This window comes from Mycetomoellerius zeteki, unplaced genomic scaffold, assembly GCF_001594055.1.
Source record: "Mycetomoellerius zeteki isolate Tzet28-1 unplaced genomic scaffold, Tzet1.0 scaffold31, whole genome shotgun sequence".
NCBI lineage: Eukaryota > Metazoa > Arthropoda > Insecta > Hymenoptera > Formicidae > Mycetomoellerius > Mycetomoellerius zeteki.
Genome location: NW_017257294.1, coordinates 2,500,588 through 2,528,071, shown reverse-complemented (window position 1 = coordinate 2,528,071; position 27,484 = coordinate 2,500,588). Strand labels below are relative to the sequence as shown.

General features: G+C 37.6%; 2 protein-coding genes across 2 annotated transcripts; one reads left to right on the top strand and one right to left on the bottom strand.

The window, feature by feature from the left end:
* The first annotated feature begins 558 nt into the window (after positions 1-558).
* On the top strand, positions 559-15,302 carry Dnah3 (dynein heavy chain 3, axonemal). Its single transcript, XM_018451347.1, is given in 14 exon segments — positions 559-1,165; positions 1,295-1,518; positions 1,883-2,152; positions 2,278-2,640; positions 2,747-2,957; positions 3,050-3,171; positions 3,317-7,244; positions 7,437-7,742; positions 7,999-12,168; positions 12,285-13,154; positions 13,231-13,388; positions 13,659-13,864; positions 14,246-14,808; positions 14,962-15,302. Coding segments are annotated over 14 exon segments (12,213 nt in total). The 5' UTR covers positions 559-640; the 3' UTR covers positions 15,259-15,302.
* Positions 15,303-17,201: 1,899 nt separating this feature from the next.
* On the bottom strand, positions 17,202-26,711 carry LOC108724673 (UNC93-like protein MFSD11). Its single transcript, XM_018451171.1, has 2 exons — positions 26,421-26,711; positions 17,202-18,759 (listed from the first exon to the last, which is right to left on the bottom strand). The coding sequence occupies exons 1-2, from the start codon at positions 26,706-26,708 to the stop codon at positions 17,467-17,469; spliced, it is 1,581 nt and encodes a 526-aa protein (XP_018306673.1). The 5' UTR covers positions 26,709-26,711; the 3' UTR covers positions 17,202-17,466.
* Between the last annotated feature and the right edge of the window lie 773 nt (positions 26,712-27,484).

Here is a 27,484-nt window from a genome sequence, read left to right as displayed (position 1 = left end):
TTAGATGTAATGTTTGAGTTATTTTATTACATATAACATTCTTGAGTGTTCAGGTTTTAGCATAATCGTGCGCGCGCGACAGAAGCAATATTTTTTTAACTAAATTTAATTAAGTTTAAAGTGTTTTACCATTGTTTAATGTAAAAAATGTTATATTAGAAATAATTATTTTAATATATTTCATACAATATATGCAAATAATAATCATTTAATCATTTATTTAATTATATATTTGCGGAAAATGTATACATAAACTAATTCTTTATTTTAGTATACAAAATATAAATATAAATCCACAAATTTATCTTTTTTTTCGATCACTTTCAATAATATCCACCGTCTTCGCCAAGCCGTCGCGCGTTGTCATAGTTACGTGATATCGATACGTATAACATGTTGATTTGAGCTAAGGAAACATTATCTTTGTTGATTGTACTTGTTTAAATCTATTAATTGCACATCAATGTAGATAGCAATCCTATCAATTTTTCACCAAGAACTTATTTATACATTTTTTAAGAGTAACAACGACACGATGATAAGAGAACAGGTCTTTTTTGGCTAGACTTGCTAGTGATTATTTGCAATTAGAAAAAATGCTTCCATATTTTCAATATGTTAACTTAATTAAGTGACAGAAATGGCTGAAGGAAAGGAGACAGGTGGAACTTCGGGCAAGATTCGCACAACAGCGGAACATAAAGACTGTCCGTTGCCGGAAACATTAAAAGCGCTGCAATTTCCAGAGAAGCAGCAATTGATACAAGAATATTCGTGGACAAAAACTGTTCCGTACAAACATTGGCATAGCTATGTGAAGCCTACTGACAGTATAGGCAGTATCTTCACACCTGGTGTACACACATATCGAACCAGAACTTTAATTAGACGTGGTGTCAAGCCTGTACGATGGCATCCTTTCGGTATCGATGGTGTGCTCGTGAGTCCGCCTCGTATTTTCATTGAACGACATAATGAAGAAGTTAAACGAAGAGCTGCAGCTTTGGCCGAGAAGAAATATGATGCTTTGCCGGAAAATATAGTGAGTCTGAGAGATCTAGTGGATGACACATGGTTGCGGAAGAAACGTCAGAAGGCGAGAATCTTGAAGGAAAAAGAGTTATCGATATGTAGAGGAAAGATAAAGCGAAGATTGGATCGGAAGGTAATAAGAGATGTTTTTTGAGAGACGATTTTTGTGTAAATCTTACTTCGAATTGAAAAATTTGAATTTTTTTAATTTTCTTATTCAACTAACAAATTTATATATTAAAAATAACACCATATATTGTAGATGGTACGTTATATTGAGGCCGAAATTCCGAAATCCGTGGAAGAACAATTAGCCGAGTTAATGACAATAGTTATTGAGGAACAGAAGATAAAACCTGAGGATATTGCTAAAGTAATTTATCTTAGAGATTATTGCATAAGCGATCATCACCTACAACCATATGATTACATTAATATTGACGCAGCGAAAAAGCGTATCATTGGTAAATTGCAAGAACGTGAAGAGTAAGTACATGTTATAGTATTTATTTATTTATTTATTTCTGTGGTATTTTATTTCGAAAATAGTCTATTCTATATTTTAAAAATATCATTCACTGCTGCAGTTTTAATATTAATTTTGTTTAATTTTCTTATTTGTCCATGTATATTCACAGTGTTATATTTTTATCAGAATGTGAAAATAAACAGTAAAAAAAATAAAAATTAAGAATTATTAATAATATAAAATTTAAAAAATTGAATATTCTATATAACTAAACATTAAACTATACAAGTACATTAAGATAACCGTTAATTATTTTAAAAATACAAAATAATTTTACAGATAACGCTGAATTTATAAAATATCCTTATGTGATTCTTACAGCTTTGACGCGATAATGAAAGGTTTGGAACCAGAAATAATTGATGACTATAAACGAAGTCTTCGTAGCGCAATAGTGGATTATATTCTGATGGATTCTGATGAACGGAAACGTTTATCTATTGAAACGGTTCCTATTGAATTCCCTGTTTTATGCGTTCGCGCACCAGTGCCCTGGCATCGGTCCAAAGTCACGACAAGTCATTCCATCCAACATAATCTTTTTATCGGCAATGAGATATTAAGAGACATCCGAGATTTATGGTTTACAAAGTAAGATTATATGAGAGGCTAGCCAAAATTGAATCTTTTCGCTCTACTGATGTTTAAATAATTTAAAATATAGATACATTGTGCTTTTATTGTCAAATATGAGCTAACGATCTTCTCCGTTTTAGATATCGTCAAGTAAGAATAATTTACATGCAAGATTTTGGTGTGCTTCCTGTTCTGGCCGCGGAAATTGAACCGAGACTCGACGTCCTGTGTGTTGCCGCCACTGATGTTCTCATTAAAGAATGGTTGGCCGATGTGGCAGAAATCTTTCTTGAGAAGAAATATGATTGGTCGCAGTATTTCGAAACACAGCCCTGTGCGTCCACCGCGATGATCGAGAAATATTTTCGCAGCGTCAATTCTTTATTGTCAAAGCAATTGCGGATCATGATAATAAAGACACTAGAAGACGTGAAAGACTTCTTCATGCAGTACGATGCTGGCAATGCTTTCGAAGGAGACTATAAGGATCTCATGTTTCTCAAGTAAGTTCAATTCCTCGTTGATATTTATATACAGAGTGTAATCGAAATTGCTATCTTTTAGATGTTAGTTACGATGGATTCGAATACAATAGAAATTACATTGTAGCACTCCTTTCATAACAGTAAAAGTGGAACCGGAACTTGGCACGACGAAATTATACTGCAAACCGAGCATTCTAAAGTTGCACACCATAATCTCGCTATGTTTTGACAAGATCATTAAGGTAGGCACTATGATACCCAAGATTGAGACAATTTTGTTTCCGGAATTGGAGGACGCGGGTCACTTATTTCCTATTTCGCGATTCGAAGATACGGTAATTTTATATATATATTTATATTCTAAAAAAAATTCTGAAACAATGTCAAATATTCGATTCATTGCAATCCTTCCATTACATTATTATAGGTAATGAGCATTATCAGCGATGTTTTAGACGTAATCACTAAACATATAACTGGTCCTAATAATTACCTCCAGTGCTACCAAAATTTACTGTATATTACAAGTGGAGTAGCCGGGAAATCGATGTAAAGTAAGTATATGATTAAGTCACAATTAATAGGAAAACCTCCAAATAATTCTTTACATCATATTCACATACAGTATAGAAAAATTATTAATTTAAAACTGTTTTTCAATTTTTTTATTTAACATAACATTATTTATCAGTAGCCAGAAAAAGTTTATAGCTCTATGCCAAATTTTCCTATATAAGTTTTCCTATATGAGTTTTAAAACTTGATAATAGTTTAAATAATTTGACTGGTTTTTTTAGATCCCGTTGAATATGATCGAGATCGACTGCAGTACTGTGAACGATACAATGAAAGAAATTCTACACGCTCTTCGAAGTAGAATATGCAATTTCTTTGCGGATGAATTACGAGTCAATAATCGCGAATTATGCACGATCTTCGATGAGATAGCGGAGAATATCTCGAAGATGCCGGAAACAACACAGCAGGTTGTCGAACTGTACAACTACCTGTGTGAGAGTCGCGATACAACAATGTTCAATCTGAGGAGACGATTAGCTCGTTCGGTCGAGTTGACATTGTTTCTGTTCGATCATCAAGCGCTCTCAGATGACGACATTCATTTAAATTCACGCACTATCACCTGGCCGAAGGAAATGGAGGTTGTGATGGAATTGGCAAGCAATAGATTGAACATGAGAAAGGACTTCTTAGAAACGGTGCTTCGTACGAGACGAGATACTTTCGAAAAGAGAATAGTTACGATACAATTAGCGATCGATCAATTTAAGCGAAAAGATCCACCAGTTCTTACGATGGAGGAGATGGAACAGGCTGTGGAAGAAATTGAGCACATTTCCATAACTATGACGGAGATTCGTAAAGAAGCCGAAGAAATCAACGAGGAGGAGGGATTGCTGGACATGGAACTGAGTCCATATATGGAACTGCCGACTATGTTCAGCACAGTAGAAACCTTCGACAAACTCTGGCATACTGTTTTGGAATTTCATCAGAATTACGACAAATGGTTCTATGGTTCATTTATAGGTCTAGACGCCGAACAGATACGCGAGGATACCGAAAATACGTGGCGAACTCTGTACAAGTTATCGCGCATGCTGACGGAAGTGCCAGGCGCGAGGCGTGTCGCCGAGATGGTACGAGGCAAGGTGGAAAAGTTCCGGCAGTTCATTCCAGTATTACAGATTATCTGTACTCCAGGTCTACAAGCCCGACATTGGGAGGCGATCAGTAAGATTGTCGATGTACCGATAGTACTAACAGACATTAGTAACTTATCGGAAATGATCGAGTATGGTCTATCTGCTTTCATCGCCAAGCTGGAAGAGATAGCTTCGGCGGCCATAAAAGAGTACACATTACAGCGGAACTTGCTGAAGATGAAGGAAGAATGGCAGGAGGTGTATTTCGAGCTTACTCCTTATCGAGAGACCGGAGTGTTTATATTATCCGCCGTGGATGATATACAAATGTTGTTGGATGATCACATTCTCAAAGCGCAGACTATGCGCGGTTCACCCTTCGTGAAGGCATTCGAAGAAGAAATGCAGCGGTGGGAGGAGAAATTGATATCGATGCAAGACATCATCGATCAGTGGTTACTCTGCCAGTCCACTTGGATGTATCTGGAACCGATATTCAGCAGCGAGGACATCATGCGCCAAATGCCGACCGAATCAAGAAACTTTCGTAGAATCGACAAGATTTGGCGCAATATCATGTTGTATGTCTTTGATAATAGACGGGTGACCGACGCCACTGCGATGCCGAACATGCTGCAGGAATTCAAGCTCTGTAATTCACTTCTCGAAGAGATCCAGAAGGGTCTAAATGAATATCTAGAGAAGAAGCGTCTGTTCTTCCCGCGATTCTTCTTTCTATCGAACGATGAATTGCTGGAAATTCTGTCCGAGACCAAGGATCCGCAGCGAGTACAGCCGCATTTGCGAAAGTGCTTTGAGGGTATTAGTAAACTTCGTTTCACCAAGGACGAGGAGATCATTGGCATGTTGTCGGCCGAGGAAGAATACGTACCTCTGAGTGGCAAGATTTACCCAGCCGATGCGAAGGGTATGGTTGAGAGATGGTTATGCCAAGTGGAAGAACTTATGGTGATATCGATGCGCGATGTCGCCGAGCAGAGTATACTAGCATACTTCGATGCCATACGTGAGGAGTGGGTACTCTCGTGGCCAGGTCAGATTGTCATTTGCGCCAGCCAAATACATTGGACCAGCGAGGTATACGAATCCTTTGAGGAACGTTCTACGGCGATCTACTTAAGCAAGTGCACTGATCAAATAGAGGATATTGTAGCACTTGTTCGTGGCAAACTAGAACCTGGCGCTAGGATAACACTGAACGCCTTGATAGTGATAGATGTGCATGCCCGGGACGTGGTAAGACTGCTGGTCGACAAACAGGTCGATGATCCTTCGGACTTCAATTGGATAGCGCAGCTTCGTTACTACTGGCTGGACGATTGCATCACCGTCTCTATGGTCACGACTAATATCATGTATGCCTTCGAGTATCTCGGCAACACGTCAAGACTGGTGATAACGCCGTTGACAGATCGATGTTATAGAACTTTAATGGGCGCGTTGAAGTTGAACTTAGGCGGTTCGCCGGAAGGACCGGCGGGCACCGGTAAAACAGAAACAGCCAAGGATCTTGCAAAAGCTGTGGCTAAGCAATGTGTGGTGTTCAACTGTTCCGAGGGACTCGATTACAAAGCGATGGGCAAATTCTTCAAAGGTATTGCACAATCGGGAGCCTGGGCGTGCTTTGACGAGTTCAACAGAATCGAATTAGAGGTGCTATCCGTGATCGCGCAGCAAATACTGTCAATACAGATGGCTATAAGCATGAAGCTTGACAAGTTTATCTTTGAAGGCACCGAGATAAAGTTGAATCCCACCTGCAACGTCATCATAACTATGAACCCGGGTTACGCCGGACGGCAAGAACTACCGGATAATCTGAAAGTGCTATTTCGAACAGTAGCAATGATGGTACCGGACTATGCCATGATCGGTGAGATCACTTTGTACTCGTATGGCTTTACGGATGCTAAGATTCTCGCGGAGAAAATAGTTCACACTTACAAATTATGCTCCGAACAATTGAGTTCTCAAAAGCATTATGACTATGGGATGCGAGCGGTCAAAACTGTATTGATAGCGGCCGGCAATCTGAAGCTCAAGTATCCAAAGCGCAGTGAACATATACTGGTTCTTCGTGCCATCGTAGATGTTAATCTGCCGAAGTTCTTGTCCGAGGACGTTTCTCTCTTCAACGGCATCTATACGGATCTCTTCCCGGACGTGGCACTGCCTCAACCGGAACGTGATGAACTGGTGAATCTGCTGAAGACAAATCTAGAGAAGCGAAACCTCCAGGCTACCGACTGGTACGTGGAGAAGATTGTGCAAATTTACGAGATGTTACTCGTACGGCATGGTCTGATGATTGTCGGCACCGCCCTGGGTGGGAAGACGCAGGCTTATAAGGTGCTGGCCGATTCTCTGGGCGATTTATCAAGTATACGGAAAGCCACGATGCGAGAATACCGTACAGCCTACCGGGTGATCAATCCCAAAGCCATTCCGCTGAGTCAACTGTACGGTAGCTTTGATCCGGTGTCACACGAATGGAGCGACGGCGTGCTGGCCAACACGTTTCGCGAATACGCACAATCTATCGCGATCGAACGTAAATGGATCGTGTTTGACGGCCCGGTGGATGCAATCTGGATCGAGAGCATGAATACTGTGCTGGATGATAACAAGAAACTTTGTCTGATGTCCGGTGAGATCATACAAATGTCCGGGAAGATGAATATGTTTTTCGAACCAGCCGACCTCGACCATGCCTCGCCTGCCACTGTCAGTAGATGCGGCATGATCTATATGGAGCCTTCTCAGTTGGGCTGGCAACCAATCTTTGAATCTTATAAAAAACACCTTAAAGAGAAATTGTTATTTGAACAGTACGAGCTCATTGTTGAATTGATCGAATGGCTAACCGAACCGATATTGCGTTTCATCCGATCTAATTGTAAAACTTTTATAGACACATCGGAGATACATATGTTCTTGGTAAGTACATTGGAAAAGTCTATATTATACTAGACTTATACTCGATGCAATAACTGATTTTATTTAAAGCAAAACTTTATGGAAAAAGATAAACTTTTAAGCTTAAAGAAATTACAATATTTTTTTTTAATATTTGTAATTTTCATGTATTTAAATATAACATTTTAATCTAATGTTTTTTTTTTTTAATAGTCTTTCACGAGAGTATTCAGCATGATGTTGGCAGAGGAGACGCAAGTGAGCACAGTGTGGCTTCAGTGCGTATTACTGTTTAGCATAGTTTGGGGCATTTGTCCAACATTAACGAGCGACAGCAGAAAAACTTTCGACGTGTACCTACGAAAACTATTACTCGGTACTATCGAAGAGTATCCTAAGCCAAAAGTGTTTAAGTTGACAAAGCAACAAATCTTTCCCGATAGAGGTACGGTATATAATTGGATTTACGATAAAAGGAACAACGGATGCTGGATATCTTGGATGGATACTATGCAACAGGTATTAAAAAAAGCAATGACGTGAGCAATTGAAGAGATAAAATTTTTTTTAATTGATATTTTTTTACATTTCTATTTTTATATACTTTTGAGACTTACTTAAGAGTACATGGATTTAATAAATTTTAAATGACATTAAAAAATTAATAAAAAACTGGAAAACAAATAATAAAAAATCGAATCTTTTAGAAGTACTTAAAGTTCTATAATTCATGAATACAAAGTAGGAAAAGACATTTAGAATATATGCATTTCAGGCACCTTTACCAGCAACAGCGAAAGCCAGCGAGCTGATCATTCAGACAACGGAGACATCCATTCAGCTTTTTTTTATCAAACAATTTATGCATCGATCGATACCGCTTTTGTTTGTGGGCCCGACGGGCACCGGCAAATCCGCGATCGTGCTAAACTACCTTGTATCGTTGCCACGGGAAAAATTCTTGGAGAATGTTATAAACTTCAGCGCACATACGAACGCACCGCAGACGCAGGAGATAGTTATGTCAAAGTTGGACAGAAGGAGAAAGGGAGTTTACGGTCCTGCCATGGGAAAAAAATGTGTGCTATTCGTGGACGACCTTAGCATGCCACAGGTGGAGATCTACGGTGCCCAACCGCCGATAGAATTACTTCGACAATGGATAGATCATGGTTACTGGTTCGATCCGAAGGATACCTCGATGTTGCATTTGGTGGATATTTTGCTGATCGCGGCTATGGTACCCCCTGGAGGCGGCTCTAATGTCGTGACACCGCGATTCACTCGCCACATGCACGTGATTGGCATCGATTCTTTCGAAGAAGCCACTATGACGAAGATCTTCTCATCGATTCTCGATTGGCACTTCGCCAAGGGTTTTGTTCCGGAGATTTCAAGACTGAGCAAGATGGTAGTGAGCGCTACCATGTATGTATTTCTCGAAGCCATCAAAAATTTTCTTCCAACGCCATCGAGAAGCCATTACAAGTTTAATTTACGTGACTTTAGCCGAGTTATCGGCGGCGTACTTTTGGTTCCGGCCGCTAGAATGAAGGATCCCGACAAACTTATCAGATTGTGGGTTCATGAGGTATACCGAGTTTTCCATGATAGACTGATAGACGACACTGATCGTGAGACACTGTTCAGGATGGTACGACACACATGCTACGATCAGCTGCGTCAACCATTGGACAAGGTGCTCGCCAATTTGCTCAAGCCGGGTGAGAAAATGATAAAGAGTTCCCACATTCGCGATCTCTTTTTTGGAAATTACATCGAGCCCGATGCCGATCCGAAGGTGTACGATGAAATAACGAATCTGGAAGATCTTCAGGAGAAAATGGATTACTACTTAGCTGAGTACAACGCGGTTTCGCAAACGCCGATGAATCTAGTGTTGTTTCGTTACGCCATTGAGCACGTCTCTCGCGTTTCTCGAATATTGTTACAGGATAATGGTCACGCTCTACTCGTCGGGGTGGGCGGTTCCGGTCGTAACTCTTTGGCCAAATTGGCGACCAGCATGTGTGAATACCAGATACATCAGATCGAGATTACCAGGACCTATGGGCCGACTGAGTGGCGAGAGGATCTGAAACAGTTACTATTGCGCGTCGGTTGTGAAGGCAAACCCACTGTTTTTATCTTCGGTGATCATCAGATCAAGGATGAGTCCTTTATCGAGGACATCAACATGATTTTGAACACTGCGGACGTACCGAATTTATATGCGGTGGACGAAAAGGCGGAGATACTGGAGAAGATGATGAACATCGCACGAGACGTAAGCGGCGGTAAAAAAGTAGAAATGACGCCGATGGTGCTCTACAATCTTTTCATTGAAAGAATTAAAAAGAATCTTCACATAGTCTTGACGGTGTCACCAATAGGTGATACCTTCCGCAATCGTCTCAGGATGTTCCCGTCGCTTATCAATTGTTGCACTATAGATTGGTTCACGATCTGGCCCGAAGATGCCCTAGAGAAAGTAGCCAGGATGTCGTTGAGAGATCTTGACATCGGTTCAGAACTGCGAGAGAAATGCGTGCAGATGTGCAAACAATTCCACACGAGTGTCTCCGTGACGAGTGAAGATTATTACTTGACTTATGGTAGAAGATATTACGTCACACCCACGAGTTTTCTGCAATTGATCAAATCATTATATAGATTGCATGGACAGAAAATCGAGCAGATCACCGTGCAACAGAATCGCTACGAAACCGGTCTGGAGAAGCTAGATTTCGCTGCTGGCCAAGTAACGATCATGCAGAACGAATTGCATCAATTACAACCGAAGTTATTAGCGCAGTCGCAATTGAGTGACAAGCTAATGATTAGAATTGAACAAGATACTGTCAATGTAGAAGCGAAGAAAGAAATTGTGGCGGCTGATGAAGCCTTGGCAAATGAAGCAGCTGCGGCAGCTCAAGCAATTAAGGACGACTGCGAGAGCGATTTGGCAGAAGCTACGCCGGCGTTGGAAGCTGCTTTAGCGGCATTGGACACTCTAAAACCGGCAGACATCACGATTGTGAAGGCGATGAAGGCTCCACCAGCCGGCGTTAGATTAGTGATGGAAGCGGTTTGCGTGTTGAAAGGTATAAAACCGGACCGAGTTCAGGATCCGACCGGTCAAATGGTGGACGATTACTGGCCCGCATCCATCAAGCTGTTGGGCGATATGAAGTTTCTAGAGAACTTAAAAAATTTCGACAAGGATAATATACCACCAGCTTACATGAAGCGTATTCGCGAAAAGTTTATAAATGACCGAAGCTTCCAGCCAGATGCAATCAAGAAAGTATCAACCGCATGTGAGGGTCTCTGCAAATGGGTGCGTGCCATGGAGGTGTACGATCGCGTAATCAAAGTCGTGGCGCCGAAGAAGGCGATGCTAGCGGAAGCGGAAGCTGCGTTAGCTACGCAGATGGAAATGCTGAACGAGAAGAGGGCTCTGCTGCAGGAAGTAACACAGAAGCTGCAGTCCCTCAACGATGAATTTGCTGAGTGTATGCGTGAGAAGAAGAAGCTGGAGGATCAGATCGACTATTGTAGGCAGAAGTTGGAAAGGGCTGAAAAACTACTGGGCGGTCTGAGCGGCGAGAAGAGTAGATGGAGCGAGACCGCCAGTAAACTGGGCGCCAGTCTGGGGAATGTGATTGGAGACGTTCTACTATCATCCGGAATGGTGGCTTATTTGGGAGCATTCACAGTGGAATATAGAAATAAGTTAATCGATCAGTGGCACGCTTCTTGTATGCAAGCGGCTATACCATGTAGCACGAAGTTTAATTTGATCGATATATTGGGTGAAGCTATAGAAATCAGGAGCTGGACCATCCAAGGATTACCAGCCGATAATTTTTCGGTGGAAAACGGTATAATCGTGAAGCACGCTGATCGTTGGCCGCTCATGATCGATCCGCAAAATCAAGCGAATAAATGGGTAAAGAACATGGAGAAACTGAACAAGTTAGCGGTGATTAAACTCACGGATCCCAATTACTCGAGAGTGATGGAAATGAGCATTCAACTGGGATCGCCGGTACTGTTGGAGAATATTCTGGAGGAGATTGATGCGATTCTGGAGCCTGTGTTGCTGAAGAACGTATACAAGCAGCGCGGAGTGCTATATCTGAAGTTTGGCGAAACCGTACTGGAGTATAATCCGAACTTTCGATTCTATATCACCACGCGTTTGCGAAATCCACATTACCTGCCCGAGATCGCGGTAAAGGTGACTCTACTAAACTTCATGATCACGCCGCAAGGTCTGCAGGATCAGCTATTAGGCATAGTTGTGGCTAAAGAGCTACCGACGCTGGAAGAGAAGAAGAATCAACTGATAGTGGAAGGCGCGAACAACAGGAGGATTCTAAAGGAGATTGAGGATAAGATCTTGGAGGTTCTCACAACGTCCGAAGGCAACATACTCGAAGATGAGACCGCTATCAGAATTCTCTCGACCTCCAAGATGCTGTCAGAAGACATTGAGGCGAAACAGAAGATTGCAGTAAAGACCTCGACAGAGATAGACAAAGCTCGTAATGGTTACAAACCCGTCTCGAAACACGGTGCGGTTCTCTTCTTTTGTATCTCTGAGTTGGCCAACATCGATCCCATGTACCAGTATTCACTACCATGGTTTTTACATCTCTACGTCATGGCAATAACCAACAGCGAGCAATCGACAGAGTTGGACTTGCGAATGAAGAGTCTCAATTCATATTTCACGGCAAGTATTTATAGAAATGTATGTCGTTCTTTGTTCGAGAAGGACAAACTGATATTCTCTCTGGTCCTTTGCGTCGGTCTACTACGCGCCGCTCATAAACTAGAAGAAGAGCTTTGGGTATTTTTATTGACGGGTGGAGTGGCTCTCGACAATCCTTATCCTAACCCTGATCCCTCATGGCTATCCGACAAATCCTGGTCCGAGGTTGTGAGAGCTAGTCTCCTGCCAGGTCTTGAAAAATTGAGGAAGTCCTTCCAGTCCAACGTGTCACAGTGGCAAGCATATTATGATCTGTCGAACCCGCAGTATCCTGGTCCGAGGTTGTGAGAGCTAGTCTTCTGCCAGGTCTTGAAAAATTGAGAAAGTCCTTCCAGTCCAACGTGTCACGGTGGCAAGCATATTACGATCTGTCGAACCCGCAAGAACATTCTTTCCCACCACCGTTCGAGCACGAGGATGAGAATTTGAGGAAGCTCGTAATCCTGAGATGCGTAAGGACCGACAAGCTGGTCGCTGCCGTTCAGGCATACATCATCCACCATATGGGCACATCTTTCATAGAACCGCCACCGTTTGATCTCCAGAGTTCATACGATGACTCGAGCAATATTACGCCTCTCATCTTCGTACTCTCGCCTGGATCGGATCCAATGGCTGGACTGATCAAATTCGCCGAAGATCGCGGAATCTTGAAGAAGAATCTCATGACGATATCGCTGGGTCAGGGCCAGGGCCCAATTGCAACTGACATGATCGAGCGTGGTATCAAGAGCGGCGAGTGGGTCATCTTGCAGAACTGTCATCTTGCCATATCGTGGATGAAGGAACTCGATCGGATATGCGATGAGATTATCGTGCCTGAAAGCACACATCGCGACTTTCGTTTATGGCTAACCAGCTATCCATCCAAAGGATTTCCGGTGTCCATACTGCAGAACGGTGTCAAGATGACGAATGAACCGCCGAAGGGACTGAAGAACAATTTGCTGCGAAGTTACTTGAACGATCCTATATCGGATTTAAAGTTTTTCCGCGAGTGTACAAAAGTAGTAGAATGGAGAAGGTTGTTATTCTCTCTATGTTTCTTCCATGCGGTGGTGCAAGAAAGACGAAATTTCGGTCCACTCGGCTGGAATATACCTTACGAATTCAACGAGTCCGATTTGCGTATCTGTATTCTGCAATTACAAGTATGACAGTAGCTTTCTTTTAGTAATTCAATAGATATCATGGGATTATTATAATTGTGCTATTTTGTTGATCTAGCTATTTTTAAATGATTACGACGAAGTACCATTCGACGCGCTCATTTATCTAACAGGAGAATGCAATTATGGAGGCAGAGTGACCGATGATAAAGACAGAAGGCTGCTGAATTCGCTGCTGAAGAATTTTTATAATCCTGAAGTTATTACAAAAATAGAGTAATATCATCCGTTCTTAATGCTATATAAAATTCAAAGATCTAAGAATTATCTTTGATCACTTCTCATCAATTTTTTTTATGACAAAAGAGAGTTTATGAGCTTAAATAAAAATAAATAAGAAAATTATTTCTTGAATTTCTAAAGCGGAGATTAACAAAATTATGAAAAGGATGATTGTTTGACATAAACACATTTTTAAAACTAAATTTGTCAGATAAAATGTTACAAATTTTTTAAGTTTTTATTAATATTCTATGTTCTTCCTAGATACTCATTTTCTCCGAGCGGAATTTATCGCATGCCGGAGGACACGGATTATGAAGGATGTCTGAAGTACATTCGCAGCTTACCAATTAATCAAATGCCGGAAGTTTTTGGCTTCCATGAGAATGCAGACATAGCGAAGGACAATCGAGAAGCAATGCAACTGTTGGCCGGTGCGCTTTTAACCCAGCCACAGATCAGCGGAGTAGGTGAGTAATATATATATTTCTTTATTTTCAACTTTAAATCAATTTTCATGTTAATTGAAATATATTTCTTTTTTTCTTTGCTTTTTATAATTGAAATATTATTGCTAAACTTATATTAATATGTAAGAGTTTTTACGTAGTTCATTGCATTTAACTTAGACTTATTAGCATACATTATTGAAGAAATTGTAAAAATGTAGAAATAATTTATTGCACAAAATAACAACATTATAAAAATGTTACACAATCTTGCTATTATATACTGCCGTAAAGTGACAGCAATAAAAATGTTGGCGTGAAATCTGTTCACGGTAACAACATTACTGCTTCCACATATCATAATACAATTTGTGTGATAACATTTTCATTAATTTTCATCAGGTGTAGAGAAAGACACGGACGAAGTAGTTTTTACTCTGGCCGGTGAGATTCTATCGAAGATGCGACCACAATTCGATATTGAATATGTGTCGAGGAAGTATCCGGTACTTTATATGAATAGCATGAACACAGTGTTGCGCCAGGAACTCGTTAAATTCAACGAGCTCATCGAAGTCATCAAGGAAACATTGACCAATGTGCAGAAAGCCATTAGAGGGCTGGTACTAATGTCACCGGATTTGGAAGACGTTTATCTAAGCATGAGCATCGGCAAAGTGCCACTCGCTTGGGACAGAAAATCGTACCCCTCGTTGAAACCGCTCGGCAGCTATGTAAATGATCTGTTGGCTAGATTGCAGTTTTTGCAAGATTGGATCGACCACGACGCACCGAATGTGTTTTGGATATCCGGTTTCTTCTTCACACAGTCATTTTTGACGGCGGTACTGCAGAATTACGCTCGCAAGCACAAGATACCGATCGACCAGTTAGACTTCGAATTCGAGATCACCCGGTCCGAATCGAGCGCCAATGCTGCGCCTTCCTATGGAGTTTATATAAGTGTACGCAAAGTTTTTTTATTAACATATAATCTTAAATAATAGTTCTAAAAAAAAATTAAAGTTTGATTTTTTATATAAATAACAGTATGATCTTGCCGCGATATTTTTTTATTTACATTTCTTATTGATCTTTATCCACGATTTTCTTCTCAGGGTCTCTTTTTGGAGGGAGCTCGATGGAACAGAAAGACGAGATTGCTGGATGAATCTAAACCTAAGATAATGTTCGACGTGCTACCCATTATATGGTTAAAACCTGGTGAAAAGGCTAAATTCGACATAAAAGACGTTTATTATTGTCCAGTGTACAAGACAAGTGCTAGACGCGGTGTATTAGCTACCACTGGACATTCTTCTAATTTTATATTATATATTCTAATCCCGACGGATCTGGACGAATCGCATTGGATTAATCGAGGTGTAGCTGCTCTTTGTCAACTCGATGATTAATAAAAGCAATAAGGTATGAATCATCGGAGTGATTAATGCATAATTTATTGCACAAATAGACAATATATCTCGAAAAACTGATGAAAAATATATTTAATGTAATTAATTACGTAGAAATATTTTAGTTATTAAAGTACTTTGCGACAGATTTTATCAGGAAATAAAAAAGTACAAATACTTTACAATATAAATATATTTACTAACAACAATCACACATCGTCATCATTTATAACATTTTTCAATCTCATATATACAATATATTGTTTATTATCATAAATTCGTATAAACATATATATATTTCATAAAATTTTGTGTATAGACTATTCGATTAAAAACAATAATGATCATTCTCGTTTAATCATACATGATTGAGATTGTACGTGCTTTTAAAATAGAACGTGATCTTTCTCTATCAGGTACACATCCAAGAAGCAATTCTTATGTGTAGAAAAAATATTCTGTAATGTACAAACACGCTCATGTATATTACGGAATGTAATGGACTGTAATATGCATAAGAGATACTACACGCGAAATCCCCTTTCTCTTTGCGAAAATTATGGAGGCAGGAATGCGTTCTCTAAAAGTATCACGATGTCTCGTATACATATTCATTAGTAAAATATCTTCAATAGAATTTTGATTGTCAAGAGAATAATTGATCATCATTGACTATATTTCTACTCGTCTGTTATGCATTATCGAAACATATATTCAATACATTCATGACCAAATAAAATACGAAGAATAAAATGCGTAGATATTACAATGCATAAAAGATGTCTTAAAAGCCGCACGATTAGATTTTGACGAAAAAGATTTTATATAAATTATTTTATTGATCATTTTAAAATGTTATCTTAAAACTGTTTTAACAGCAAATCTGTGTCATTTTATGACTTCAATTCAATACGATTTTTAACTAGATTTCAAGATTCGATTTTTTATTTCCTATTAATTTTTCTTGTGTGCTTTACAGCTTTGATTCTTGTTGTTTAGAAATTGTGAGAAAAGTGTCCGACTTTTAATGCATCTTGTAGACATATCGCAGTTAATCTACCTATTTGCCGCGACACTTGAAGCAAGCGTCGAGCAACGAAGGAACAAGATCCTTAAGTCTGATCTCGGACAATTCAATCGAGTTTCGAGCTGTAAATGTCACGTACTGTTGTGCGCCCACATTCATTCATACATATATATACATACACACATACACACACACTCGTATACACACGCATATACATACAATCAGACGTAAAGTCGATATACTGCGTTACGGACTAGTTAAACGCGAGTCTTTTTGTGGCGGACTCATGTTACAGACTAGTTAGTCACAAAATCGCAGTGCATTGCAAAACTGGTGTGAAAATCACCTAAAACAAACTTGATCTCGTAGTCAAACATACATAATTAAAACTTATTAAAAGGAGCTTGCAATGAATGCAAAGAACACTTACACATCTTTCGAATTTGTAGATGAAAAAAGAAAATTATTATATCAATTATCATCCCTCGTTAAGATGAAAAAATCTTGCATTCTAATATAACAATATCGGGTAGTTGATTAGAATAGATTAGATCAATGTCTTCAAGGCAGCGTTCTTTTAACAAATGACGCAACATTTCAGCGTAATGGGAACATTGACGCCGATAAATACGTATTTGGCATACTTGCATATATAAAGATACCGTTTTAAAGGAGAGAATATCTAAAACACAGTTATTCCGAAATAGAGATTGAGGAATATATATGTATATATAGAAACTGGAAGACTATGATAACATTCGAAAATATATAACGGAAAATATATTCCTGGATGTTCTCTTTATCTAATCGCTCGTACAGTATTGTTGAGCCTGAACGTATAGAGACTTCTTACATTAGCAGTTTGAAAAATTACAAAAACTCGCAATTCGCAATTAATATTTTCGACTGCTCTTTATTTGAGATATGCTAATGTAAAGAGTCTTTAATTATAGAAGGATTCATCATCTAATACTTATATTTACAAGAATATCTTATCAATCTTATCATTAACATACTAAAATAATATGCGTTAACGCTCGTTCGAGCTACTGCGAATTGCTTTACTTTTAACGTAGTTTCCTATGTTCCACGATGTTATTTCTCGAAAGCTTTCACGCACTTCATTCGCATTCGAACTATATATCTTTGCAACCTAAAGAATTTGCATTTAACTAGCCTTATCAATCTTCACCGCTTGTGGCGTCGACCAACGCTGGATCAATTTCCTGTGGGGATTCATTCTTCGATTTTTTAACTTTGTATTCGACGTAACAGAAGGCTCCCGTACCGATGAATATAGCCACGAGTAGCACCGCGAGTTGTACATGCAATCCCGCCTTAGTGCTGTACGAGAAGCTAATGGCCGCTGCGATAGATTGGCAGAATTTAAAGAGAGCGAAGGCCGACGCGCTCTCGTTGGCGAACAGGACGCCCAGTAGCGAGTAGACCTGAGTGTTATAGCAAGCGTCGCCGAAACCGAGGGCAAGACTGCCTGCCAATGCGAGGATCTCCGACGTCTCAATGTAGCCCATGTTGTCTGTATCCGTGACTGACGCATCGTTTGGTAGATTCAGGAAGATGCTGATGAAGGCGAATAGATGCACGATCAGACCGGTGAGTATCACTGGCCAGCCACCACACTTACGGGATATCTTGGACGCGAGAATACCGAAGATCGCGCCGCCTACGACCTCGCCGACACCAATAAAGATACCGGATAGTCCCACCAATTTCTTGCGATCCTCACCCAATGCCTTCACGAAGCCAATGCTATTAGAGTACACACCGGAATAGAAGGTAAGCTCAAGACCTGTATAGATGAACGTCAATGATAGAAGCATCATATTCGACGTGAGGAAAAGCCTAATTGCATCCACGAAGGCATTCCATGCGGCCAGTAATGGTTTCTCACGCCTTGGTTCCGGCAGGCGTAGTTCTTTATCGGCGTTAGACACCCCCTCGGCTTCACCCAGCAACAACTTCGGTGGCGATCTTCTCAGTACGAGCAGCACCCCGGTACCGACTACCGCGAGGCCAGTTAGCACACTGAATACGATTGTCCGTTGCTCCTTGTCAATTTTGGGCTTCGTGAAGATGAAGAAAACGAACAAATTGCCAGCGAACTGCGATGTCTGGAAAATCGCCCAAAATATACCGGCGTTCCGCGATATGGTCTCATTATCACTGTTTTCTGTCAGGTATTGTCCATGACCGGTCCACATCAGAGCGGCGCCGATCCCGACAATAGCGGACATGCTGTACAGCAGGGCATCGTGCGGCCAGAAAAACGAAGCGATGAATAGGACATAACAACTAGCACCCGTAAATATCGCCACCCGTGGCCCTGTCACGGAAATGTAGGATGGTGTTAACCAGTTGCAGGTCGCAAACACGGCATAGATTATGGCCAGGCTGACATAAGCATTGCCATGGAAGTCTTCAAATTCGTCCGAGATGCTGTTCAAGACAGTTTTCTGTAAACAAAAGAGATCGACGCAAGGAGATCAGTATAATACTGTCATCAATATAATACCTTTAATATTGTTATTGTTTCTTGCTTTTGTAATCATGTTTCATAAACTTTTAACAATATTCTATCGAGTTCCTATTAGGTCAGTTGGACAACTTGATAACTGATTTGAAAATGCTAATTGATAACAGCCGCACTACATGTTAGATATAATAGTTTTTCTTTCATGTGAAATTTTGTTTTATACAGAAGTTTTGTTTTTAAACATCTTTCCTAATTAATTTAGGAGAGATAGAGATTTTTCCTTCATGAATTGAATTTAGTTGAACATAAAAAAATTTCTCTTTATCATTTATATAAAATTAGATTTTATTAAAATAAAGCTGACACATAATATAATTTTATTTTAGCATTAAACAGTGGTATGAAAAATATTTCGAACAATGGTACTTGTAGCAGAGAAATGGAAAGTGACTAAACGAGAAACAGATAAGAAATTGAAGAACATTAATAAAAGGCGAAGTATCAGAATGTCCATTGTATCGCCAGTTCCGGCATTCTCTTTTAGGATTCAAACTGGTTATTCTGTATTTATAGAAATTATAAAAACTGGACTATATTTACACCTCAGTCAAGGATAACCACAAAATACCAATGTAGGAACAAATATTGTTTTATATTCTCTTACTACGCCGTTATTAGGAAGAATTAGGAATGTCTGGATTTAATGAGCAAGAACTGCATATTAATTACCAATATAAAAGGAAACCGTTCTCTTGATTTACGATTTTATCTTTCAAAAAAGATAAGGGTGCATAAAATGTTCCAGACAGAATTTATCAGATTGGAGATATCGCTTATGCGTTTTTTAAAATAAGACAAGCTTCACACACAGAAATATTAGTATAGTAGTTTCAATGAGAAAACTGCAAATGTGTATAACAAATTGATTAAAGCAAATGAGGATCATTAATGTGTATTATAATTAATCTAATCAGTTGGACGATTTTAATTCAAAAGATTCGTAATGTAACATATTCATGTTATTTACGACGATTTCACCTATCACCACTATCATATTAGAAGCGAATCGGTCAAACGTCAAACGCAATATATGTTGTCATAGTTTCAACTACACTTTCACATATAGGAAAGTATTACAGTATCTTATTTTACGTCGTATTTCTGATCTGCTACAAACTATTTCACATCATCTCGTTCTTGAAAATTATCAATAATCAACAATCATATCACTATTCGTGATATAATAACTAGAATAAATTTAACATTTTATTGGCTATTTTTTATTGGCATATTGTGCGTAATATTAACGTCATTATAAACCGTAAGTTCAAATAAATTCTAACATAAAAAGAAATACATATCTTTATCGATTCTGTTACATTTCTTCTCTAAAACACAATGGAATAATACATAGATATATTTGTTTAAATAAATTAAAATTTAAGTAGATTCATTAAATATTTTTAAAGTTTGATAAACATTTGAAGTGTTATAGTTTAGCTATGTTCGTACTCGCGTAAATACAGTATTCTATGTCAAGATAGCGGTTGTCAATAGGCGATAATGATAAACAAGCGAGCCTTTTGGTAAGAAAACAATTTCTCTGACAAATATCTTTGTAGCCTCGTTTTTTTTTAATTCGATGCCAGAGAGGTATTCACAGTCGATAACGGCATTCGATAAGATCTATAATGATATTGCGAGATTACATAGATGTTTATATAACGTTTACGTTATTGTGTCCGATGCGATTTCGTACAGAAAATAATCTATGAAAGATAAAAAAAACTTGCTGCAAATCTGGAACACGTGGTATTTAATAATTGTATTTGCACGTTAATAAAACAATTTCGTTCTAATAAAAATAAATTTAATTTATACATCATTAAAAATGTAACAACGATCATAAATTTGCAGTTTTATTTATTAAGTATGTAGAAATAAATATTACAAATGCTTGACGAGTAAATAAACACGTTTTTATTATTTAGCTAAATGTGTTTTAAATATAAAAGAACACATTATCTGCGAGAACTTTTTTAGTCACATATATTTTAATAGAATATTGTAATGAGTATATTGTGATCTCTCACTTAATGAGTATATTGTAATCTCTCCCTTAATGAGTATATTGTAATTTCACAATATACTTATTACAATACTCTAATGACTTTTCTTAGTCATTTATTATGATATAAATTGCAGTAATTTGCGCACACAAAACATATTTTTCAGTTAATTACATATTTATCAATAACGTCCATTTATGAGTTCAAGTCTATTTCCTTAAACTCTACTGAACGAGCTGTCGCACAGATAACTGACGTCTCCTCCTCCTGTCTCTTACATTCACGTGCCTAAAAGTGAAAGGAAACTGCGTTGTATGGCTGTATCAACTGACGAGACATTCTGTTTTAGATATTTCTCTGAGCGCTATCGAGGATTGAGAATTCTTCGGAAGTAATGAATTATCTCGACGATGTCTCATCCAACGAGGAAAATTCTTCGAAAATTCAAAGTCATTATGATCCTCGGTGAATTGCGATACGGCGAAGGGCGTATGAAGCGTGAAGTAAATTCGGTGGGAACCGGTTGCGTCGGTTTCCGACAGGTTTCGGTGGATGCAATTATCGAGCATGTCTAGGATGAATTTCGTTTTTGTTGGTAAACTTTCTCTTTCACCACTTCAGCGAGGTCAGCGGTCTGTTTCCAGTACTTCGATATAATAGATAGGAGGATCCTGCATCTTCTTATCGTTTTAGGGTCTTTAAGGGGTAACGCCACTCTTGAGGTTCTAAAATGATACCTAAGTTTGGGAATTTATTTGTGGGTAAATAAATAACTTTATTTAAAAATTACTTAGAAGACTACTGTATATATTGAAGAGCAAAAAAATAATTTTTTAATTTTTTTATGCACAAAATGACGGCGCATTGGCCTTCTTGCGAAATCGCTTTTTTTAAAACGCGATATCACGAACATTTGCGTGCACGTTTTCTGTGAGATGATTTATCCTGGAACAAAGCAACAAAAATGTCCATTATCTATATATAATAAGCTTCTAAAACACGTAAGGATTTTTGAAAATAATAATTTTTTTCAAAATGGCAGCTATTTATAGAAAAAGTACATTTTTCGCCCCAAAAATTTGTTTTAAAAAATGCTGATTGCAAAAAGAGTTTTCAACATTTCACAAAAAGCTTACGTACTTCAGAGGAAAATATATACAAGATTGTGGTAAAATTTCATGTCAATCGGATAAAAATTGTAAGAATAACGTTGCACGCAAATTTGAAAAACTGTGTTTTGAGAAAAACGCATGTAAAGTTTTTTTTGTAGCTGATTTTTTGTGTATAAAGCGCAGAGAGACTGTTCATTTAGTCAGCTTTAACACTATGATACAGTTCGAATTTCGTTCTAAAAATACTTGCATCATTTCTGTAACTATAAACTAATGATTTAAGCAAAAAAAAGAAATCGATTTTTTCAAACCTCAAGAGTGACATTACCCCTTAAGAGAGTCACAACATACAGAAAAAATATAAGGCAGTAAGACATAAGCAGTGTGCGAATCGGCCACACAATTACAGTAAAAAATAATAACGTAAGCAAATCCAAAATGTTGATTTGCTTACTGATTTCAATGTTCCACAGTCTTAATACCTTCCAAAATAATTTAGGCGATTAAACGTACAAAAAGAAAAGAAATTTTGTTTACAAAAATGTAACTCCGTTTCTCCCTGATTAAATACTTCACATAATTTAATCAATTACGATTAGACTACGATGACGACATGTCGACGTCATCGATTGACAGGCAATCTCAGGCAATCTCCATTCTATGATAATGACTCGATTGCAATTTTACAGGGTGTGATATCGCTGACGGAAATTGACATCGAATTAGCTCAAAGTTAAGAAATGTTATTTTCATGAAATTCGAGATAACAAAAAAAAATTATATGCAATTTAATTACTATATACAAGAAAGATGATGAACTGCATCTTTTAGTATACTATACGTTGCAAAAAACAATATCGATAGTAATTGTAAATTTTCAATCGAGGATTAATATCTTCAAGATCTTTAAAAGAAGAAATTAATATCTCAGTTCTTGAAAGTCTGACGTAATAAATGAATGAACTTTTTGCGATTAAACGAGCAAAATAAGGCTATCAATACGATAATATAAAATTTTCGCGTAAGAAAAAACCCGATAAGTCGGCCAGAACTATCCAATATTTGTAAGTATTTGTAATTGACACAAATGATTGTAATTTTTTATTAATTATTAACAATTATTTAAACACACACACACAAAGAATGGAATTTCACACAGTATTAAGGATATTTAATTTTAAATTAGATATAACATCAGGATCACTTAATTTTAAATTCTACTTGATAGAAAACTTATCAAGACGATTATATTTTAAAAGGTCAGTATGATTACAAAATATCATTCTGAAGTCACTTCGAAATCTTCGTAATTGACTCTTTCATTGCGCAAATATTGATTAATTATTCAATATATCTGAATTTTTCTTCTCACAGTTACGATGCCGTTTTCTCTTAAAATATTTATAAAAAAAAACTTAAAAAAAGAATATTATTGTAGAACTCTAAAAGCATCAGTGATCTAAACTACATCTGCGACTTTTGTGAGCTAATCGGACGTGATATCATTAGCGGCTGGTGAATTCGCGAGTAAACAAAGATCGTTGTTTGTACCTAGCTGCAGCGATCAATTATTCCGCTGCGCGTTTGTTAAAAATTTCGCAGATATCACATATCCAAAGATACTTCTGAATTGCGGAGGTAATGGCAGAAATGACTGACGTTACCAGTAGTTCAATTGCAATTTTCGCGCACTCCCAGATTATACTTGCGATATCGCGCAGAATACCTATATTATGTAAGTTTCTCTCAAATAATGATATGAAATTCACAAGACTATTCGCAAAATATGTTATGCAATATGACTGAGTGAAGACAAAAATATGTCGTTAGATCCTGAAATGATATCCTTAGGAACAATCTCAAATCGCGCAAACGAGATAACGTAGGAGAATGATAAAGTATTAAAACTATAAAAAAAATGAGACAGAAAAAATTCAACAAAATCATAGAGGTAAAAAAAATTAATAGATTTATTTATTAAATACGAAAGAAAAAGATAAGAAAAGAGAAAGAGATGTTCCTATATGGAAAGAAGAATCAACAGTCCAACAAAATTATTTTCAAATCTGTAATTAAATTGTAGATATTTAAAAATCGTTCTTTCGGTGTAGCGACAGAACTTCATAAAAACTGTGATTTTTCTTAAAATACCGTAAAAGAATCGTTTCCAGTCTTCTGTATCTTTTTAGATTTCACCAAGACATGGTTTGATCCTTGGGAAAAAGCTGTATAACATGTAATGAATATTTCACAGATCGCCGGTTTCGCAATGCCGAAAGTCGATAATGATGCCGTATAATTTAGAGGCGTTCCAGTCTCGCGATTACGGCGATCGTGACCAGTTAGCTCCTTGCCTTTTGTTGCTACTTTCTAAACTACGACTAATCACACGATGTCCTGATCCGTGTACTTTCTAGAACTTTATAGACTAATTTCATTTGCGAACATTTCATTTGCGTCACAGTAATCAAATATAAACATCAAATGTTCATCGAGATATCTAGCATAATTAATTCTTCACTCTTTTTGTCTCTTTCTTTTTCTAATATTCATTCTTCTCTCTCTCTCTCTCTCCCTCTCTCTCTCAATATAAATTAACTTTAATTCTGTTAATCTATTCAAATCTATTTAATGTAATTTATTGTTTTATTAATATTTTATAAAATTTTTCTAGTATTTGATAGTTACTGAGTGTTAAAATTTTTTTTCTACAAAAATTTACTTTTTATTTTTTAGATCTTTTTAATCATATTGATATATGAATAAACTAGGGATTAATCCCAATATACTCTTTAGCTTTAAAGTAAATTAAATCGATTAAAATCAATATGTATTGGGGTAGAATGGGTATAAATTAAATCATGTCCGCTCTCTCATTTCGCGTTTCCGTTCTCCGATTAATATGAGCACGTGCGGAAAAGCGAAAGCAATTCAAGCAAATCGCTCGTGTTTGAACGCCTAAATGCTATGGAGTCCTTCACTTTGAATTAGAAAAAAGGGATCTCGACGCTGATCGCCTAGTATTATCCAATCATACTATTAATCCGACTCTGCCTACGTCAAACTGAATGAAAGATCATGTTGCAAATAATATTCTTCCACGTTCAAACATTGAAATTGTAAAAAAAACGCGTTGTTCAAAATCAGAATTCTTATTACGATTTATTTATTAAAAGCATACATGAAATTAACAAAATTAAATGTAAAACCATATAAATACTTTAGGCCTGATTCCATCAATGTAAAAGTAATTTTAATCTCGGTTTCATTTACTGTTTATCTTTTTCTAAGAATTAGAAAAACAATAAGTCAAATTAAAAAATATAAATTCTCAGAATTAAAAAAAGATAAAGAATAAATTTTATCGAGATTATAAAGTTAATCTTATATTAATGAAACCAGACTTAAAATATTTATATGTTTTTACATTTAACCTTGCATTTCTACTTTTTCTGTAGATTAATTTTAATCTCAGATAAATTTATTCTTTATCTTTTTCTAATTCTTAGAACTGGAAGAAAATAAAAAATAAGTTAAAAACGAATTAAACCGAGATTAAAGTTAATTTACATTATTAGAAATAATGGACACTAAAATATACATGTATCATTTCATTGACAAAGTTGATTATATTAAGCTGCTGCATTTAGATTACTTTATATAAAACAGCCTCTGTACACTCCCTAGTGAAAATTTTTCTCAGAATTTTTCATATAATTTTTCAGAATTTCTATATAATTTTATAACTTTCTCACATTTTTTTATACAAATTGGAACACTTCTCAGAAAATCTACATCTTTTCTCAGATTTTTTCATATATGTTACTTATGAAATATCGTCAGATTTCTTAAAATTTTTGTAAGTATAATTTCTGATGAAATGTTATAAAATCTAAACAATTAAAAAATATTTTTTAAAAATATTATGAGATGAAATTTCAGAATATTTCAGAATTCACTTGTATAAAAATTTTGAGAAAAAAGATGTAAACTTTCCGAATATTTCTTACAATGAGTATTTTTGAAAAATGTTCCAATTCGTATAAAAATTATGAGAAAAATTTTCACCAGGGCTGATCCAACGTAACGCGAGTGCCCGAATTCATTAATAGATTATTCACTGAGCGTTCGCTGATATGACGCGCATTCCGCTATTTGTTGTAAAAGGCTAGAAGGTTCCTACTTGCTGTAATCATTAGAACGCCTTGTTTCTGAAACGAACGCATCGAGAACGTCGAGGAATTCTTCAAGAAGGAAACGGTGCAACCTTCGCGCGTCCAACTCCGTTCAATCGTGAAATTCAATTCAATATATTTACTCCGAAGAGCTCAGTCCTTTTCGAATTTCTCAACCTTCAATTGTCGCGGCCTATGCAAAGTAAAACGCGGAAGCGCGCGTCGACGCAAGCGATAATGACAATATGAATAATAACAACAATCACGTGCGGCGTTATCGCTCACCTCTATATTGCCCATCGTTTGAAACGCCGTGAAGACCAGCATGAATCCCCAGCTGAGGATCATCACGTTTAAAAAGGCTCGATCCATGATTACAGCCGCGGATCGATCCTCACAGTATTTTCGTGTATGTATCTGTCGCGCGTACGGCACGAGAGTGATCCGCGTTTCGCGCGCGGTCGAAGCAGTCTCGAAGCAGTCTCGAAGCAGTCTACTCGTCGACGACTCCGATACTGTTGACAGATCGCCACATGGGAAAAGGGGAAACCGCGCGACTGCAAGCCACAACATCACACATGCATACAGCTACCTGCGCAGCCGCCTGCGCAAGTGCGCATTGCTAAAAAAAAAATATCGGACGTCGTGAAGTTGCCAACGAGTCGCGCGAGATCTATCGATCGTCGATGGGTCGCTCTCGATTCTTGGCCGACGAGGCGACGATCGAGTTCCGTTCGATATGAAGTAATCAGTCGTGATCACGCTAGCGATTGCATTGTGAATATTGTGATTTGCGCGATTGAAAAAAATAATTGCCGATCACTAATCACAATCACATAATTACTAATGTGATAACGATTTTATATCCAGTTCTACCAATGTAAGATTAACTTTAATCTCGGTTTATATCCAGTTCTACCAATGTAAGATTAACTTTTGCCTGGTTTATGCTTCGGTCTTAACTCTAAAATCCTAAAATTCAGCCAATGAAAGATTTCCATTACCATACAGATTTCAATTAGGATCAATAATTAAGACTGGCTGCCCTTTTGGCTGAATTTTAGGATTAAACCGAAGCTTAAACCGAGCATTTAATCTCGGTTTAATCTTTAATTTACTTTTTATCTTTTTCTAATTTTTAGGATTAGAAAAAGATAATGTGTGAATTACTCACGCACTTCTTTAATTAAAGATAAACAGCAAGCTAAACTATATGATTAAAATTAATCTAATTGGAAACAGGATTAGAGGAGATAAATCGATCGATCGATCGATCGATCTTGGGCGAGTCTCAAGGGCGAGATTGAAGGCGAGCGACTTTTGCGCGGGTTTGACGGATCATCAACCGT